The sequence below is a fragment of the Rhinopithecus roxellana genome, chromosome 11 (assembly GCF_007565055.1).
Source record: "Rhinopithecus roxellana isolate Shanxi Qingling chromosome 11, ASM756505v1, whole genome shotgun sequence".
Lineage (NCBI taxonomy): Eukaryota > Metazoa > Chordata > Mammalia > Primates > Cercopithecidae > Rhinopithecus > Rhinopithecus roxellana.
This window is the reverse complement of record NC_044559.1, coordinates 42,627,158-42,647,849: the sequence shown is the minus strand read 5'-3', so window position 1 is coordinate 42,647,849 and position 20,692 is coordinate 42,627,158. Positions and strand designations below refer to the sequence as shown.

The 20,692-nt window shown below is 44.7% G+C and overlaps 1 protein-coding gene across 10 annotated transcripts in view; it reads left to right on the top strand.

Annotated features, from left to right (window-relative positions):
- FGFR2 (fibroblast growth factor receptor 2) overlaps positions 1-20,692 on the top strand; it is a 121,459-nt gene that overhangs the window by 73,496 nt on the left and 27,271 nt on the right. For 4 of the 10 annotated variants that reach the window (XM_030941191.1, XM_030941193.1, XM_030941189.1 and 1 more), the window contains 3 exons: positions 5,178-5,368; positions 6,489-6,636; positions 10,365-10,567. In XM_030941191.1, coding sequence (XP_030797051.1) covers positions 5,178-5,368; positions 6,489-6,636; positions 10,365-10,567 — 542 coding nt within the window. Of the gene's footprint in view, positions 1-5,177; positions 5,369-6,488; positions 6,637-7,859; positions 8,005-10,364; positions 10,568-20,692 lie in introns of all 10 variants that reach the window. The other 6 variants (XM_010380504.2, XM_010380498.2, XM_030941195.1 and 3 more) reach the window with 3 other exon arrangements.

Sequence of the window (20,692 nt, the reverse complement as noted above, 5' to 3'; positions counted from 1 at the left end):
CTACGCGTTTATTTGGTGGAACCTCATTCCAGCAGTGCAGCCAACTGTCCCGGCAGCAGTGGCCGCACCCTTTGGACTGCTTTCCATTCCGTCTTAATTTGGAATTCACACAGGCACCTTCCAATCACTCTTTTGAAGGTTCTCATCTTGTTCCAGGTCCACGCACGGTGCATTTGCAACCTGCTGAACTCAGAACGTCTATTCTTATATGTGTATATATGTATAATTAAAATTGTAGTAAAGAAACTCATCAGCCTATTTTCCATGTGTTTATCTCACTCCCTTTGTAAAAAGGAAAATCTGTTTTATGTAATATCTGAGAGTTAAACATGTTAGAAGAGAACCTTGCCTAAAACTGTAAATCCTTCCTGTCCTTCCTGGTGGAGAAGATGTGATTTTTGGTATCAGTAGAAGAGAGGAACTAGCACTGGGCTTTAGCCTCTCACCCAGAGATAATTCATCAGTGAATTCTTTTTATAACAGTTTGTTGCAAAAAAAAGTTGCAAACTTGAGGGATTTGGTTTGCCCAGGGACCAAGGAGGTTCCTGGTGGGGAGAACACATGAGCTCTTGGGGTCATCATCCCCTTTGTCTCTGCCCTAGTACCCACTGGGCCAGGCCACAAAGGGGGCCCCCACTCTGCCCAGCCTGCATCCTCGTCCACCATCTGCACCCTGCCATCACCTCGGTTTTTCAGAAGTTAGGACAGGAGTCCAGACGCTGTCATCCACTTACTGCTCACTGTTTCTGAGGTTCTTATGGATTCCGAGGGGTGGTGGGTCGCTGAAGGGTTCGAGAGGAGGAGCGCAGGGTTCGGCAGATGCTGGCATCCTGGGCCCTTTTCCAAGACATCCAGGCCTCCTTCTCCGACTTGTTTAAGGGCAGAGAATAAGGTTGCAAAGGAAATCAAAGCCTGATGTGGAGAAATGAAACATGAGACCTACTGACTTTTTAAAAACATTTTAAATAACATTCTCTAAGGTTTCATTTTATACCGAAGGCAGCTGTAATAAGTTTGGAAGACAGTGTAAGGTTTCTATTACAGAGCAATCCTGCTTACAGTTTTTCTACCAGAAGTGAGAAAGGGCGGAGGGGGAGTGGAGGTGGTTAAGAGGTTATTTTGTATAAGGTGAGAAAATTTGAAAAGATGAATTCAAGACTGCAAGCGTGTAACATTTGGTATGCTGTCATTTGCAAATGCAATAACATTAAGCCATTGCAAACTTGGTGTGTGTGTGTGTGTGTGTGTGTGTGTGTGTGTGTGTGTGTGTGTACATAGTCGGAATAGCATTGGAATAACTTAATAACTGGAGCTCAGCAGCACTTTGACCACAAGGAAAACAAGACTGCAGCTCTGTAGTGGGCCCTGCCAGTGTTGCCCCAGTGACTAAATTCTCTGTCGAAGCCTGGCGCAGGCCAGAGATGTCAGGCGGTATGAAAGCACTCATTGTTCACAAGGCATCATTATTTGGTACTGCATACACAATGTTTGCTTGTGAAACGATTTATTAGAAACAAGTATGTTTAAGAAAGAGGACTTGGTTTGAAACTCAGTTGATCTGGCTTATGACATTTAAGATTTTATTACCTTTGTTTCTAAGAATAGATATGTAGGCTCACTGTAAATATTTATCTTAAAACGTACCCACACTACACACACATGCATGTGCAAGTACAGAACTGGAAAACGGAGCCAGGGCATGAATTGATACCCAAAGTTCACATTTCTGTGTGAAGGAGTAAACCTTCTTACTATTTGCTAGGTGCATAGGAGCATAGTTTGTGACCTTGGCTGGCAGGATCTAGCCCAGAGGACAGCTTCCCCTAATGCTGTGAAGTCTCTTGGTAGGAGGCTTGGTGAGGAGAGAAGAGTGTGTGTCTGTTCGTGCGTGGACTTAACTCTGTCCTTCCCACATGGATGAGGCCAGCTGGGATTAAACCAGACCTTGGTCGCTGCCCACTGAGGACAGGTCCCTGGGATGTCCAGCCAGCGGCCAGGCATGACCAGGAGGCTTGCTGGGGCCCATCCCTGGGTCAGTGTACAAGCCAGAGAGCAAGGGTTTCACATGACGTTTGAAGGGACCCAGCTTGGAAATTTTCTGCCCACAAACACCACAAGTCTTAACTTCTGGTTCTTTGCTAGCCTACATGGGCAGTATAGGAGCAAATGAATGATTTCTTTGCGGCTCCGATATCCTTATCTTTATAATGTGAAAACATAGATGTCTGTAAAGGGATGGGAGATTCTGGAATGAAATGTGCTAAGGGTAACCACTAGCACTTTTTCTTTCTTTTTAAAGACCAGCAACAGGCTTATGCAGTAAAATCAATTTGCACATGGTCTGGCTCTTGTCCAACAAATTCCACTAGATGATATTTTAATCTGAAAGGCCCAATACAGGAAGATGTAGATATCTATCATTCTAATTTGCTATTTCCAGCCTAGTGCACGGGGATTCTCAGGTACAGTACAGAGACATCCTTGGTGTGCTGAGCTGGCTGGGTTCTCCTCATTTCCCTCAGTTGTTTTTAACACTGGAGGTTAGGGTAGTGGTACCCACACCAAGGGGAGGAGGAGAGGGAGGAGGCTGGTAAGTGCAGGCCTGTTGGGATGGAGTTGTGTTCTTGAATGGACACATGATTGTGTTTTGTGTGGCTTTTGACAGATCTGTGTAGGAAGGTTCCAGTAAATTTGTATGACAAGATCAGGTAGTAGTGTGGTGGTCTGGTGGTTATTTAATTCTTTTTATTTTATTGTTGCAAGAATGCTAAGCATGAGAACTACCATCTCAACTAAGTTTTTTTTTTCTTTTCTTTTTAAAGACAAGGTCTCACTTTATTGTCCAGGCTGGAGTGCAATGGCATGATCGTGGCTCACTGCAGCCTCAACTTCCTGGGCTTAAGCCACTCTCTCACCTCAGTCCCAAGTACCTGGGACTACAGGCATGCACTACCATGCCTGGCTAAGTTTTTTAGTATTTGTAGAGATAGGGGTCTTGCTATGTTGCCCAGGCTGGTCTCACACTCCTGACCTCAAGCAATCCTTCTGCCTCGGCCTCCAAAGTGCTGGGATTATGCTCAAAGGCATGAGCTACTGCGCCTGGTCTTCAACTAAGTTTTAAGTGTACAATACATTGTTGACTATAGCCACGATGCTGTGCAGCAGATCTCTAGAGCGTTTTCATCTTGCTTGACTGAAACTTTATGCCCCTTGATTGCAACTCACCATTTCCTTCCCTGTCCCAGCCCCTGGCAACCACTGTTCCACTCTTTTATTTTATGAATGTGATGAATTTAGATACCTCATATCAGTAGAGTTATGCAGTATCTGTCTTTCTGTGACTGTCCTGTTTCAGTTAGCATCATGGCTTCCATGATGTCACATATTGCACCATTTCCTTCTTCATGGCTGAATAGTATTCCATTGTGTGTATAGCCACATTGTAAAAACTAATCCTTTGGCAGACACTTAGATTGATTCCATTTCTTGGCTATTGTTAATGGTGCTGCAATGAATATAGGAGTGCAGATCCTGATTTCAGTTCTTTTAGATAAATAGAGAAGTGGGATTGCAGGATCTTAGGGTAGTTCTGTTTTTAATTTTTGGAGGAACCTCCATATTGTTTTCCATGGTGGCAGCATCATTTTATATTCCCACCAACAGCGTATGGGAGTTCCAGTGTCTCCACATCCTTGCTGACTCTTGTCTTTTATTTTTTCTTTCCTCCCATCCTGGCAGGCATCATGTGATAGCTCCTTGTGGTTTTGATTTGCATTTCTCTAATGATTAGTGACATTGAGAAACTTTTCATCCACCTAGTGGCCATTTGTGTCTTGGAGAAATGCACGGTTAAGTCCTTAGGCCATTTTTCCATGGGTATTACTTAACACTCGAGGAGCCTCGTGTGTGGTTGCTAGTACACCTTGGCTTGATTGTCTCCGCAGAAGTTCTGCAGAGACCACCTCTTAGCTGGAGAGAAGCCTTTCCAGGCATAAGATGAGAGGGCATATTCTTTGTTGAGAACGTGTTCTCGAGGGACAGAGAGGCAAGACAGGTGAAGCTAGGAAGTAATTTTGGGATACCGTCTCTGCCCTTTTATAGGGCAGGCTAAAACATAGCCAGGAGTTGGAAACCAGCATCTCCTTATGTTTCATTCAGTGTCATATTGGAATAAGCTAAGAAACATCTACTTGTGCATTTAGTACCTGGCATAGGATAACACCTGATACTCATCAAAGAGCTAGATGGGTGAATAAAGAATGAATGAATGTAGTGACTTCCACAATAAAGAGATGAATCCCATTATTAATCAAATCTGTTCATAACTTTGGGCTTTAGGTTTTAGTTTAATTTTTAAAACAAAGGTTGGAAGTCTTCTCAGAGCATCTTAGAAATGTATTGGAGCCGAGCGTGGTGGCTCACGGTCTGTAATCCCAGCAATTTGGGAGGCTGAGGCGGGTGGATCGCTTGAGCGTAGGAGTTTGAGACCAGCCTGGGCAACATGATGAAATCCTATCTCTACAAAAAATTTGAAAATCAGCTGGGCGTGGTGGCGGGTGCCTGTAGTCCCAGCTACTCAGGAGGCTGAGGTTGGAGAATCACCTGAACCTGGGAGGCCGAGGCTGCAGTGAGCCGTGATTATGCCACTGCACTCTAGCCTGCTAATGAAGTGAGACCCCGTCTCAGAAAAGAAAAAAAAAAATGTATTGGGAGACATGTGCCTATCGAAACCATTATTGGTATTCAGAGTGTCCTTAAAGTTAGTCTGGTCATTTGCCTGTGATGTTAAGCTTGTGGTTGAAGTGAGTCTTTGAGATGATCTCAAATAGGATAAGTGAAGAAGCATCCCCTCCCCTACCATTTGTCACTTGGATTGTCAAAGTAGAATCTCTTCCCTTATTCGTCAGGTGGCCATGGACAGCCAATAACCTGGGATGTAATAAGTTCTTTTCGAGATTTTCTAAATAAGTGTTCTTTGTACAAGGGTCGCGCTCCAGCAGTCTCCTTTGAAGTTGCTTCTGTTATTCATGGGGCCATGGCGTTATTTCAAAGGCGTCAGCCAGCAGGCTTGAGGTTTTCTGGCATGAGTTCACTGACAGGCCTCTGGACAACACAGCTTATTTATTGGTCTCTCCTTCTCCCATCCCCGCTCCTCCTTTCTTCCCTCTCTCCACCAGAGCGATCGCCTCACCGGCCCATCCTCCAAGCCGGACTGCCGGCAAATGCCTCCGCAGTGGTTGGAGGAGACGTAGAGTTTGTCTGCAAGGTTTACAGTGATGCCCAGCCCCACATCCAGTGGATCAAGCACGTGGAAAAGAACGGCAGTAAATACGGGCCCGACGGGCTGCCCTACCTCAAGGTTCTCAAGGTGAGGACTTTCTGAATCTAAAGGTACCCACAACTGGGGTCTCCTTCATGGGTCTGGCCACAGGTTCTTTGATTTCCTGTTGGAGTTGAGAGAGGATGATTCTCTGTTTTGACTAGCCAGCAGAGAGTGTGCTAAGGAATTAACAGATCGTTACGCTTGCTAGTAAAATTTCAGAAGGGAACTATAGAGTAGGGGAAGAACTCCTAAACTTGGAGAGAGAATAGTTCAGCTATTTATCAGCCCTGAGATCACAGACATTTCGGCTTAGCTGCATATCTCTAAAAGGAGAGATCATTATACTGTCTCCCCGATAGGGCAGTTGTGCAGAATAAATGGGATGGAGTGGATGGAAAGAGCTTTGTAGGCTCAAGCCATTGTGCCAATGTTGATTGTTACTCTGATGTTGTTTTCTATTAATAGGACGTTAGGATCCAATTTTAGTAGCTACCTTTTAGAAACAATTTGGATTTTTAAAAAAACAAACAAACAAACCCCTGACCTTTGAAATCCATTCACAGGTGATTTAGACAATAAACCCTAGGTCATGTTTCTGCACCAGTGAAATGTTGAACAAGGAAAATATCTTTCCCTCCTTATTTCTTGTTTGCAAGCCCCCATTTTCATAGCATCTACCTCTTTTTTAGATCTAGAATTTCCTTTTCAGGAGACTAAGGACAGGGGTAGCTAAACTTGTACAGCTGGCTCTTAGCTCGTTGCCTACCACACCTCCCATGTCTAGTTGCTCATAGAGAATAAATGTCCTTAAGAACATTCTTCCAGTAGAACCATAGGTGACCCAAGGAAGAACTTTCAGCCAATGAGGTGTTCTCACCAGCTAACAATTCCAAGGATCAAAGGCAATGGAAAAAGATGACCAACCTGGGGACCCACCCGACCTATCCAGTTAGCTCTCGGTCACACCCTCCTGCCCTTCTCTCCACCAGGTCTCTCCATTGTCCATCACTGGACTGATTTTGTTCTTTCAAAACCCACAGCCCTTTAATGCCGCTGTTTAGATGTAATGGAGTTTGTTTTCTTGCGGTGTGTTGGTGGTGGGACCATAGACAGTGCTAAGACCTTCCTGGTTGGCCGTTATATTGTTCTCCTGTGTCTGTTCTAGCACTCGGGGATAAATAGTTCCAATGCAGAAGTGCTGGCTCTGTTCAATGTGACCGAGGCGGATGCTGGGGAATATATATGTAAGGTCTCCAATTATATAGGGCAGGCCAACCAGTCTGCCTGGCTCACTGTCCTGCCAAAACAGCAAGGTAACAATGCTTTCATTTTTGTCTTTTTTTTAAAAAAGAAAGCTGGATATAGAAGCTGAAAAGACTTGGTGCTTTGGGAGACTGCAGGCAGCTTATAGGATAACTCTTGTGGCCTTGGTATATTTATAATAATCTTTCTTCGGTGATGCAGCTGGTGTGATGCCAGTAGCCATGGAAAAATGCCCACAACGTTCAAAGTGCTTGCTCCAATTTCTTCTAGAGATTAGCCTCCACCCCCACCCAGTTTTTAAGTTGCTCCTTCTGGTTGGTCTTGTTTAGGCTGCACATTTCCCATCATTACTGCACATTAACACCATTTAAAACACACACCTCCATGCCTGTTTAATACGGGGCATTTGAGTATCAGCAGAGTTTGTCTCCTTCTACTGTAAGTTTTAGGGAAATATTGGCATGATGTAATTTGTTCAACGAAGCATCATTTCTTTGGGTGCATACCTGATCCTGATGAGATGCTGTTCTTGACCTCGTTGCACCAAATTTGAGGGGAGTTCGTCTTACTGAATGAACGTCCTACTGGCCGCTACTAAAGGCGAAAGGTTGACTTTTTAAGTTTGTCATGACTCACATTCAAATATTTATTAATAAAAAGAAAAAAAGCCCAGTTTTTTTGGTTACCAAGATGATGCTTGCTTCCATTTCTTTTTGTCAATGCTATGTAAGGCGAGATGGTTTTGCAGAAGTAAAAATAACCAGAGCCTGGTAACCAAGACAACCTTCCACCCCGATTGGTTCCCACAGGGCCAGGAGGATGGGTGAGGTGTCCATCTGAGCTTATGTGCAGTGTACTGTCTTAAAACACAGCAGTTTAGATAGAACTACCCTTTCCTCCTGGTGGGAGTCTGCAGCCAACAGGACCAGAACCAGCTTGGCCTTCTGGGCACCATACTTTTGGAAAACCACCCCTAAATGCAAACCAAAGCACAGGCCAAGAGAACGGACCTCTGTGGGTTGATTTTTTCCATGCATTTGATTGCGTGCATGTCTAGGAGGTGAAGCCGGTGTGGTGACGGGCCTGTGAAGGTGAGCTGGTCAGTGTTGCTCCGTGTCTCTCGGTTGTGGGCTTTGTGGATGGGCTGCAGTCGGAATCTCCCAGTGGCCAGCACCCCCCGAGGCCCCCGGTGCGACGCCTTGTGGTTCCACAGCCCCCTCCACAATCATTCCTGTGTCGTCTAGCCTTTTCTCTTGCTTCCCTTGTTTTCTAGGCCGCCGGTGTTAACACCACGGACAAAGAGATTGAGGTTCTCTATATTCGGAATGTAACTTTTGAGGACGCTGGGGAATATACGTGCTTGGCGGGTAATTCTATTGGGATATCCTTTCACTCTGCATGGTTGACAGTTCTGCCAGGTATATACTGCTCTTTCTCTCTGGGGTTTTTTCCCTTTTCTTGGTTGATTGCTATAAAATTAACACAGCTTCTGTTATCAGAAATGGCCCCTTTTATCGTTGCATAAAGGTATAAAAAATGTTAAAAATTATCCCTCAGGGATAAGAAAACTGCCTTGGAAATTCACACACAGTGAGATCCCACACTCACATTTATGATCAAGGGAAATTTCACCCTTGAAACCTGAAGGGATCTCCTATTTTTAGTGAGTCATTGAGCCCATGTATACATGAGCCCATCCCCCTTTCTCTTAAGGAAGAAGTTGAAATTACTTTGTAAAATTCAAAGTAATTTATTCTCACCTCAAATTCCATTTTGCTAAAATCCTGTGTGTGTTTTTATTGCTTTCGTCCCACTCTGTATTTTTAACGAGATGTAAATAGAGGGGTGTGTATGGAGGAGCGTGGGGAGCGGCACCTCTGAATGTCAGGTGCACAGAAGCAGTGCGTTGCCTGCCTTGGGGATCGGTGGCTTGCTGCATGTTGCGATAGAATGGACTTTCAGTTCGCTTTCATTGCAAAGCATGCTCCTGCCATCTTGGGTTTGATGTTATTTCTGCCTCACAGAGAAATAAACATCACTGCAGCCCTGTTGCCTAACATTGCTGCTGTCTGAATCTTTCACCGACATCTCTCTTCTAGTGAAACTGTCTTGATATTCAACACTGTCCTCTCTGATGCATCTGCCTCTTTGTCATTTCCTTCGTGAAACTGCAGAGACTGCGGTTTGCTAGCTTATGATGTTCCACTCCAGTTATTAATTCCTTGTTTTTAGAGTACAGTGCCTACCTGCATGCTGATTTTACAGCTAGTAAAAATAAAATAGATTGTTTCATTTTTGTGCTGTTGCTGCTGAGAGTTTTGACTATCTTGCAAGTATTTTTCTGATTAAAATATATAAGCTTTTGATAATACCATTGCATCTGTTTTTCCTTTTGTTGCGAATCTGCTCTGTGAGTATTTGCTTTGAAACAAAGAGACATCTCTTATGTTGAAACTTGCTTTTATTTGCAGTACTGCATTCTGTGGTACCTGACTGGCACTTCTTAACCAGTTTGCCTGACGGTGCTAGCACTTAACTAAGAATGCAGTTTGAGAAAAATACTGTTTGGAAATACACTGCTTGTAGATGGATCATCGAGGACTAGGAAGAAGGCGGACATTGGAAGTTGATATAAAAATGTGCTAAATTGGGCCGGGCGCGGTGGCTCAAGCCTGTAATCCCAGCACTTTGGGAGGCCGAGACAGGCGGATCACGAGGTCAGGAGATCAAGACCATCCTGGCTAATATGGTGAAACCCTGTCTCTACTAAAAAATACAAAAAACTAGCCGGGTGAGGTGGCGGGCGCCTGTAGTCCCAGCTACTCGGGAGGCTGAGGCAGGAGAATGGCGTAAACCCGGGAGGCGGAGCTTGCAGTGAGCTGAGATCTGGCCACTGCACTCCAGCCTGGGCAACAGAGCGAGACTCCGTCTCAAAAAAAAAAAAAAAAAAAAAAATGTGCTAAATTAAGTAATTATATGTATACTCACACATAACACCTTTATATTTTTTCTTTAAGAGAAAAGCTGTAGTGACGTAACAGTATAACCAGATATGTATAAACTTAAAAGGTTATTAAGGAATATTACAAGCTTTATGTGTTATGGATCTAATGGTGCTATATTATAAGCAATTCAGTCTGTGTATTTAATGCATTGGTTTGTTTATGGACTAGATGGTATTAAGGAATTCACCAAAACTTTTTCCGACCAGCCTACTAGATGAACATCAGTTTCATATGGAATTGTGTTCATCCGGGTTAGATTATCCTGTGGAGTCTTCCTTTGGAAGAGCCTACCCATGTAAGACTGAGGCATTGTCACTGTCTCCTTAGAAACAAAAGTGGGCATCACTGATATTTCAGAACTTTGTATTTGGTTTGCATTCACAGACCATCATGAAAGATAATCCTTTCACTGCGGGTACAGTTGGTTGTCCTCCGCCCAAATGTCTCACAGAATGTGGCCTCATAGCCTGCCCTGTGCAACTGGGTGTCAGCCACTCACTGGACTGCGGATGCCCACTGAGGCTAAAGACAGTGACTACCCGGGTCCTGGTGGTCAAATGATGAACCCCCTGGTTATTCATTTTCATTTGGGAGGGACACTTGGCAGGCCTGTGGCCCATGCCATTCTGCAGGATTGAGTTTTTGGGAAGCCCACCTTATCTTGAGAATGGTCATCACCTTTTGGTTCCTTTGGTTGTGCTATGATGCATCAGTCTCGTGTGCTAACTCTGTGGCCTGCTTATCTGTTCCTCCTCCTGTGATCTGCAATTTAGCTCCTGGAAGAGAAAAGGAGATTACAGCTTCCCCAGACTACCTGGAGATAGCCATTTACTGCATAGGGGTCTTCTTAATCGCCTGTATGGTGGTAACAGTCATCCTGTGCCGAATGAAGAACACGACCAAGAAGCCAGACTTTAGCAGCCAGCCGGCTGTGCACAAGCTGACCAAGCGCATCCCCCTGCGGAGACAGGTAACAGAAAGTAGATAAAGAGTTTAAAGAAGTTTACTTCTCCTCCATGACCCAGCCAGCTTGTGGATCTTTTGCTCTGCTTTGATGCCATCGACTTCTGTGAGCTTCCATGTGCGAGTGATTCTGGTGTGACGCTTGGTGGTCACCCAGTTAGTGTTTGGAGCTTGGAGAGTCTAGTCATAGTGCATTGCTTAGATCAATGGGGTCCAGTTCCAAGGGCAAGAAAGGACAATAGTTTCAGAATCAGAAAACTAATCAGCAGGACTGGAAATAACTGGACGCAAATCCCACTGTGTGTGTGTTTGATCAGACTCAAGTACAGTGGTCTCTTCGAAGCCTTAGTCACGTTGGTCCCCTGTGATCTAATACCTTTTTTTTTTTTTTTTTTTTGAGACGGAGTCTTGCTCTGTCGCCCAGGCTGGAGTGCAGTGGCCGGATCTCAGCTCACTGCAAGCTCCTCCTCTTGGGTTCATGCCATTCTCCTGCCTCAGCCTCCCGAGTAGCTGGGACTACAGGCGCCTGCCACCTCGCCCGGCTAGTTTTTTGTATTTTTTAGTAGAGACGGGGTTTCACAGTGTTAGCCAGGATGGTCTCGATCTCCTGACCTCGTGATCCGCCCGCCTTGGCCTCCCAAAGTGCTGGGATTACAGGCTTGAGCCACCGCACCCGGCCCTAATACCTTTTTTAAGATAAGCGTGAACATTCGCTTGGGACTTATGCCACTAGTAGGAAAGAGACTCTAAGTTCTCTGACTTATTTTTTAAAGTCAAAATTAGAATCTTATGCCCTAGGGGTGCGTCTGGACTGTTTGATTTAAACTGGTGCACAATAACTTTCTACACTGAAGTTTGGCTTAACCTCTTTGCAACTTACAATAGAATTGTATGCATCTATTATGTTTCATTGTTAGTAGTTCACAGGTGTGGCGGTGATTTATTGGTAGAATATTTGTAAGGAACCAGCAACAGATTGTTTTTAACCCCCAACTTGGTCTTTGGTGGTTGCTTTTTGCTTGTGTGTGCCTCCTGACTGGTTTAATTTTGCTTTGGGGGAGATGGGGCAAGATGGAGCCTCTGCTATAAACCAAAGCCCTGCATAGGTAGGTGGGACAGGAAATGCTTCAGCTCTTTTCTGTTTGTTCACAGAGATGGAAGCGGAAGGCAGATGTAGATGTAGAATGTTTACAAAAGCATTTGAAACTTGGTTCTGATAAAGGCTTTTTTTTGAAATGGCAAGTAAAACAGCAAACTCATTGGCTCTATTTCAGTGTGTATTTTAGTAAAATTTACAGGGTACTTGTTAAAATTTCAGATTCCTTTGTCTCAGCCCCAGAGATTCTTGTTTAGTCATCTTGGATAGGGCCAGGAATCTGCATTTTATTACAAGCCCTATGGTGATTTTAGAATGCACTTTGAGAAACTCCAGGTTAATCCCGGGCATGCCTCTCCAGGGACTTCAGGGAGGAATGACATTTTCTGGATAAGGCATTAGGAAGGATTAGGAACCAGTTGGTCAGCAGTGGCTTTGGCATGGGTCTGGCTGTTCACAACCCAGCTCCAGACTCCCGGCTGAATGGGTCCTTGTTAACTTCTCTGAAGCCATGTTGCAAGCAGGTCTGTCTTTGTGGAGGCGGAGGATAGAATTTAAAGTGTGTGTCAAGTGTAGGTGAATGACCAAATTGTGTTAAGAGCAGGAAAAAAGGGGCCTATTGGGTCACTTCTGCCACCAAGAACGCTGTTGTCATTTTGAGTGACATGATTATCTTTCTTGGGGCCAGGAAAGCAAAGATGGGGCCAGTTGGCCAACCAGTTTCTAAGGGAGTCCAGTCCTGAGATAACTCTTACATGGTTTCTATTATTTTTTTTTCTAATAGGGAAAAATGCTAACTTCTGGAGGCAACTTGTAATTTGGCATAGCTAGGCCACTGCCCCATAATTATCTCATCATCTTTTTCTCTGCAACTGTTACAATGCTTTTCTTTTTACTTAATATAAAAGGGTAAGATGCCCTTAAAATCCCCCTGACTCAGCCACAGTCATTGTGTTTTCTTTCCCCAGTGCCTTTTCTTCACTGTCCATCTAAGAATACGGTTTGAGGAAAATAATATTTGGAAATGTACTGCTTGTAGATGGATCCTTGAGGACTAAGAAGAGGGCAGACATTGGAAGTTGACATAAGAATGTTCTAAATTAAGTAATTATATATATACTCACATGCAATGCCATTTATATTTTTTCTTTAAGAGAATTCAGCCTGGCCGGACGTGGTGGCTCACGCCTGTAATCCCAGCACTTTGGGAGGCCGAGGCGGGTGGATCACCCAAGGTCAGGAGTTCGAGACCATCCAGCCTGACTAGCATGGTGAAACCTCGTCTCTACTAAAAATTCACAAATTAGCTGAGTGTGGTTGTGCATGCCTGTAGTCCCAGCTACTTGGGAGGCTGAGGCGGGAGAATCGCTTGAACCCAGGAGGTGGAGGTTGCAGTGAGCCAAGATTACGCCATTGTACTCCAGCCTGGACAACAAGAGTGAAACTCCGTCTTAAAAAAAAAAAAAAGAGAGAGAGAGAATTCAGCCTAAGTTGGTCCTTTTTCCTATCCTCCCTGTGTTACCAGAGGGAACATCAGAGTTCCTTCCTCTTTTTCTTCCCTCCTTCCTTTTGTTGATTCATCATAATTTACTAAGTGCTGGGTATAAACCAGGTTACCTGTAAGACACAGCCTATCACATTCACCAGTGGTTCCAAGGTTATTTGGTGGTAAATGCCTGTAATCCTAGCTCCACAGGAGGCTGAGGCGGGAGGATCCTTTGAATCCAGGAGTTCAAGACCAGCCTGAGCAGCACAGCGAGACCCCCAACTCAAGAAAACAAAACAAACAAACAAACAAAAACCCAAAGTGGAAAAAAAAGAAAAGAAAATGTAATTGCCTTGTATTCAGTAGGGCCAAGGAGTATAACAGAAGCAGAGAAAATGGGGCAAATGCCGGTTCCCTGGAAAAATACATCTGCATGAGATTAATTTATTTGGGGGAATGTTGACACACCTCAGCTCCTTCTACATGTCCAGGTGGGGTACATTGTTGGATCTTCACAAAGAATGTTTCATCAGTAAGCATGGCCCCTTTGGTAGAGAAAGAGATGCTTATCGAGTATCTGGATCAAAGAGGGTTATTGGACTGGAGCTGGAATGAAAAGCCCCAGAAAGGCCTGCAGATATGTTGATGACAGAGCAAATACCACAGGGATGCCGAGCGTGCCTTTACCTGGCGACAGGTGAGCCTCTAATCAGATGTGTCAAGGATGGGTTGTTCCTAGGCATTTATGAGGCTACTTTTTATTCTGTGTTGGCCAGCCTCTTCTGGGACACAGGGATCACTAAGTGTCTGCATGGCCCTGACTCTTTCCCTCTCCAACACCCATACACACACAGCATCTCACTCACGGCCTTCAGTCCATCCTTGTTCTCTTCTGAGAACAAGAAAAGTTGGGTTTTTGTTCCTCCTGTGAGTTTTTCCTTCTTGGTATGTATTAATTTGCACTAGACTTAATGGTGTAACACAGACGTTTCAGTTTATGTTATTTTTTTGAGCAAAAATATTTTTTTTCTGGTACCAAAGAAGAAATTCTTTGCAATAATTTCCTAGTAAGCGTGAATTTTTTAAGACTTTGTATGCACATGGCTTGAAGAAGGAGAAGCAGCTTTTGGGTGGAGGCAGATGGCAGGTGGCATCTCTCCATCCTTTGATGGAGGCTCATGTCACAGTGTCAAGGCTTGAGCACCACGCCAGATGCTGCTCACCCACTCACCTCTGGTGCCCAGCGAGTTAAATGAGACCAACAACAGCCATCCCGGAGAGGGGCATCTTTGTGAGCGTGTTGGTTCTTGTACAGGTCTGCTGGACAGCCAGTGGCCAGTGTGAAGCAGCCTTTGTGAGTTAAAGTGGGCAGCATCACTTTCTGTGTTTTCCACAAATCAATTGGATGGTGGGGGAGGGTGTAGGGGTGGGTGGAGGATGGAGTGCAGGGGAAACTGAGGATGCCTGTTTAGGAGACGTGCAGTGTTGCTGGGTTTGCTGAATCAGTTTTACATTGAGCACATCAGTTTCTTTCTCTGGGGCTTGAAGCTTCCATAGGGTAGGATGGAGATTTAACTGTCTTGTGGTTGGCTCCGTCCAGATAAATTCATCTCCTATGCAGCTTATACCCTCTCTCACTGCCGTCAGTGTGGTACAAGAGGCTGCAGGGAATTTTTTTTTTTTTCCAGACAGTTTCACCTTCTCAGCTGCTGATATAGGTAGGCTGAAAACCAGAGAAAAATCAAGAGCAGGCCAGGTGCCGTGGCTCATGCCCGTAATCTGAGCACTTTGGGAGACCAAGACAAGCAGATCACCTGCGGTCAGGAGTTCTAGACCAGCCTGGCCAACATATAGTGAAACCCTGTCTCCACTAAAAAATACAAAAATTAGCTGGGCGTGGTGATGCATGCCTGTACTCAGCTACTTGGGAAACTGAGGCAGGAGAATAGCTAGAACCCAGGAGGTAGAGGTTGCAGTGAGCTGAGATTGCGCCACTGCCCTCCAGCCTTGGCGACAGACAGAGTGATACTCCGTCTCACACACACAATAAAAAAATAAAATAAAGTAAAATAAAATAAATCAAGGGCAGTGAAGGCCACCTTTTGTAACAATACTTTTAAGGCAAATGGCATGTTCCTGGGGACGTTAGGAATAGGACCAAGATGAAGGGGGAGGAGTGGAGCGGGTGCCTTGGGGGAGGAGTGTGAGACTCAGTAGCCAGTTCTCAGGTCCAGTGTTAGCGATCCTCAAACATGCCAAATTCTGAGAAAAGGGATGGATGTTCTACTCCTGGAAGCTCGTTTACTGCCTGGCAGCTGAACATCATGATCTGGGAATTTTCTTTGTATTTTGGTAAATCAGGTGGTCTAAACCTCATTGGCTCCAGAAAGCATTTGGGTAATTAGAGTGGTCACGGATGACTTAACTGGAATCTGCCCTTTCATGTGGGCACCTCGCCTTCCCTGACCCTATTTCACTGTTCCCTTTTCTCCTCTCTCAGCCTCCAAAGGGCAGGACAGTTTGCCCAAGATCTGACCTGGATCTTGGCTGATGCGATCTCTTGAGCAGAGCCAGCGCATCTGGGGCTGGTGCGTCATGGTTCTGATAGGTTTACTCACAGAGTCCCAGGGAAGGGCCTGTGGGAGGCAGAGACTCGCTATGGGAGAAAAGTGGGTGTCTGATGAACTGCCTTGCCTAATTACCTAAATTTTGTTATGGAGGAATTAAAAATGCAACTTCAGAAGCCTTTGAAGCTTTATTTCAGGCACCCCGCTTGCGGGGATGAAAGCATTTTGTTTGGCCATAGGGGAGTGGTGGGCAAGGCTTGTATTAGAGCAGAAGTATGTTAATACCGGCCTTGTGTGCTGGTGGGGAAAGGTGGTTTATAGCCTAAGACTCAAAGGGCCTGTTTGGCAGGCTGTGGTCCAAGTGTGTTTGTCAGTCCTGGGGAATAAACACACAAGTATTAATTCATCTCTTCTCCCCTGGAACATCTTCGCTTCTGCTTGCTGTGTGCTCTAAGAAGTCCCCTCTAGATGGTAAATTTAATTCACTATAAAAAGATAACACTGTTAGACTGGGCCTAGTGGCCCACACCTGTGATCCTAGCACTTTGGAAGGCTAACGTAGGTGGATCACCTGAGGTCAGGAGTTCAAGACCAGCCTGATCAGTGTGACGAAACCATTTCTCCACTAAAAATACAAAATTAGCCGGGCGTGGTGGTACATGCCTGTAATCCCAGCTACTTGGGACACTGAGGCAGGAGAATCGCTTGAACCTGGGAGGGGGAGGTTACAGTGAGCCAAGATCATGCCATTGCACTCCAGCCTGGGTAATGAGAATGAAACTCTATCTCAAAAAAAAAAAAAAAAAAAAAAAAAAAAAAAGATAACACTGTTTCTTGGTGGCCCTTTAAAAAGAAAGAAAAAAAAAACCCACTTCCTCACTTAATCTCCCATATGTACTATGGAAATGTACGAAAAGCGCATTTACTTAAAAGCTTGACTTATGGCATATGCTAGAGAGATTCCGGAAAGTGAGGAAATGGAATTGGAGTCTGTGAAAATACATGCTTAAAAAAAAAATGCCTGCCAAGATTCGGGAGTGGGAAAACAGTTTACTAGAGTGTTCATGTTGATTGTTTATAAGTAACTCACTTTATCACTAACAAGGGAATATATTAAAATTGGTTAGGAAGGAATCTCCAGAACTGAAGTTTCTAGGTAGGAATTGAAGAATAAGGAAGATTATGATTTTGTGCAAAAGAAAAGAAAGATAATTTAATAGTACTAAAGAAACAGAAGGATTTCAAAGATGAGCAGTGGGCATTATCTGAGGGTCCTGATTCAGAGCAAAGAAACCCAGTAAAACATGGAGTCCCAAGAGGGAATGGCCTGCCCGGGATCGGGCCAAGCCCGCAACGCAGACTCGTTCTTGGAGTCGAAGGGAATGAAGAGAAAGCCAGCCATATTTTATAGCCCCAGAGGGGATTTTAAAAGCATAGTAAAAATGCATGGAGGTAAAATTAAGATATAGTAGACAGAGCAATCAAATTCTATAGTTTCTTAGACTTTGCCCATTTTCTTACCTTTCCCCCGCCGCCTTCGTGTTTTTATAAAAGTATTTTCCAGGTTTGTACATTTAATCTGAATCTCCATACCTCATCTGAACAAAATCCCCATAAATCATCCTTCCTGGAAACCTCATTTTTTAAAATTCTAATAATGGTGACAATAAAGTTGGTAAAGGTTTTCTTATTTATTTATTTATTTTTAGGCTTTCCATTTGAAAAGCTGTCACATGAAAATCTTGTTGAGACCATCTGTTTGGGGGATGGTGTCGATACATGTGAACTTTTGCCAGGGGTTTGTGGATGCAGATTCCTTTGGGGTCATGGGTGAGCCATAGAGTGGTGAACTTCAGACTGAATGTTAAATTTTTCTCTTCTGAGGTAACCCCTAAGCCATGTTTGTCATTAGGACCCTCTTACTGTCCAGTTTTTCTCCTGCCCTGAGATGATTCCCTGACTCCTGGATTCTTCATCTCCTGCTTGCTAGTACCCCGGCCCATCCTAGCCGTGAGCAGAGGGCCTCATTTAGCAAATCAAGCGTGCCCACTAAGGCGTATCTTCTGCAGTCAACCCTTAATATCACTGCGTTATCTTCCTGGTTGCACACAGTTTGACATTACAGTCGTCCCTGGTATGTGTTGGGGATTGGTTCTGGCAACCCCGAATACACCCAAATCTGTGGATGCCCAAGATCTTTATATAAAATTGTATAGTATTTGCATATAAACTGTGTATATCCTCTCGTATACTTAGTCATTTCTAGTCCTACCTGTAACAACTAATACGCTGTAAATGCTATGTAAATAGTTGTTATACTGTATTGTTTTTTATTTATATTTTAAAATTGTTGTTTTGTTATTTTTTATTCTCTTTCAAATATTTTTGATCTGTGATTGGTTGAAGCCATGCACACAGAACCCACAGATACGGAGGACTAACGGTATCTTACACTCAAAACCACCCTAGGCTCCAAACGCTCCAAGTTATCCAGAGAGAAGTGCCATTGTCTGTTCTCTTAGATCTGGGCAGCAAATCATTCTAAAGGGACTAAGAGAAAATATTGCAGTGTTGGTAGCAGACATTAACTGAGCTCTTAGTGCCAGGCCTAGCATTAAGCACTTCATCCGTTTTTCTCCTGCCTCATTTAATTGTCACATTAATGCTGTGCTGTTGGACCTGCTCCTGTCTCCCTTTTTTTTTTTTTTTTCCAGATGAGGTCTTGCTCTGTTGCCCAGGCAGCAGTGCAGTGACACCATCTTGGCTCACCACAACCTATGCCTCCCAGGTTCAAGCAGTTCTCCTGCTTCAACCTCCCCAGTAGCTGGGATGACAGGCACACACGACCATGCCCTGCTAACTTTTCTATTTTTTTGTAGAGACGGGGTTTCACCGTGTTGGTCAGGCTGGTCTCGAACTCCTGACCTCAGAAGATCTGCCTGCCTTGGCTTCCCAAAGTGCCGGGATTACAGGTGTGAGACACTGTGCCCAGCCGCCCAGCCCCTTTCTCGTTTTTAACAGATGAGGAAACCCAGGCCTAGAAAGGTTAAGTGATTTACCAAAGCTCATGCAGTGAGTGAGCGCTGAAATGGGACTGGGACCCTGGCAATCTGACTGCACGGTCCCATGCTATTGCAGTTGGTCAGGATGCAGCCTGCCTGATGCGGGGTCTCATGTTGTGAATGCTGAGCACAGAAAAGGCAGCAACGGGATTGGCTGCTGCCTACATGGAAGGATGCAGAGATGCCACAAAACCTAGCCTGGTAGCAGAAGGAGGGGCCGAAAGCAGCAATCTTGTAACTTCACTCATTTTAGAAGTCAGCACATTTCAAGCATATGTCCTTCGTTTTCTTTTCCCTTGTTCATGCCTCAGCTCAGATCCTTATTATTCTAAAAAATATTTTTGTTAAATAAAGTACTTCTTCTAGAACATAAAAGAATTACATATACATGGTAATAAATTCCAAATGGTCTAGAAAGTTCTGAAATAAAATGTATTTTCTACTCCCTCTCTCAACTCCTAATCTCTCTCCCCAAAGGTGATCACTGCTAAGTCTCTTATATATCCTTCCAGAAACTTTTAAGTACCCTTGTTCTCACACCTCGCTGTGGGACAGCTGCCTTTCCCACATCCTATTCTGTAAGCCTCACTGATGAGAGCGGTGATTTTCAGGGAGGAGTCACAGAAGCCTAGCCATGCCTCTGCCTGCTGGATGTTAACGTCATCCAGGACTGCGGTCCTCAGCAATTGCTTAATCGGTTCTCACTCCTCTATTGATGGCAGCTTCCACTATGTACCCTGTAGTGGAATCCTGGAAACATATCCGGTGATGAGGGGCTACGCTGCAGGCCATGCAGAGAGTGTTCTGGCTGCACAACCCGCCAGACCCTGGCCATTTGTGGAAATTGTCACATTGCTAGGCTGCTTTTTTTTTTTTTTTTTTTTTTTCCTCTGAGACGAAGTCTTGCTCTGTTGCCCATGCTGGAGTGCTGGGGCACAGTCTCGGCTCACTGCAACCTCTGCCTCCCGGGTTCAAGTGATTCTCCTGCCTCAGCCTCCCGAGTAGATGGGATTACAGGTGCCTGCCACCACACCCGACTCATTTTTTAATTTTTAGTAGAGATAGGGTTTCAGCATGTTGGCCAGACTGGTCTCAAACTCCGGACCTCAAGTGATCTGCCTGCTTCAGCCTCCCAAAGTGCTGAGATTACCGGTGTGAGCCACTGTGCCTGGCTGGCTGGTTCTTACTAGTTTGGCTAGAGCTTCTTGCCCATAATATCCTCAAGCATAAGTTCCCCCTGCAATGAGTGGTGATTTTTGCCTGTTCATGGGGAAGAACTTTCAGAAGACCTTCTTATTCTTGAAAACACCTGTGTACTTAAGCATCCACATCTCATGGCCCTGATGCAAAATGAATTAAGAGGACAGAAAGATTTGGGGAAGCATCATTGGCCGTTACACCCGCTCCTGAACCTTTCTGAGCTCTGTAGATGGAGCTTGAGATGTTCCTGTGGACCAGTGCAAACTGGAAGTCTTGATGTTCTCTGAAAGTTCCTGGCTTCTGATGTGTCCTGCAGACGAAGTCAGCTCGCTACAGTGAGGTTGGATACCACATGGCGGGGACTTTAAAGTTGTCTGTTTCACCCAGGGTGGGGTTCGTGCCTAGTCTGTGACCTCAGTGGGGGGCAGGACGGAGTCCATAGGAGCACCCACATTTACCTTCTTGTCTTTTCCCGCTTGCTTCTGCCATTTGCTTGTGCAACCCAGACACTTGGGTGTGAGTCTCAGCTCCACAATTAATGATTCTTTACTTCCCTCTTTTAAAACATTTTTACCATACAGTGAATAAATGTTGCTCATACTATCTGCATAATGAAGTTTAGGAATAACTGCCCCCTGCCAAAAGATTGAACGGAAGGCTCAGAAAGTGCTCATGTGTATTTTAAAAGACAATAGGAATTCTGTGTGAAAAATGGCCCACTTTTTTA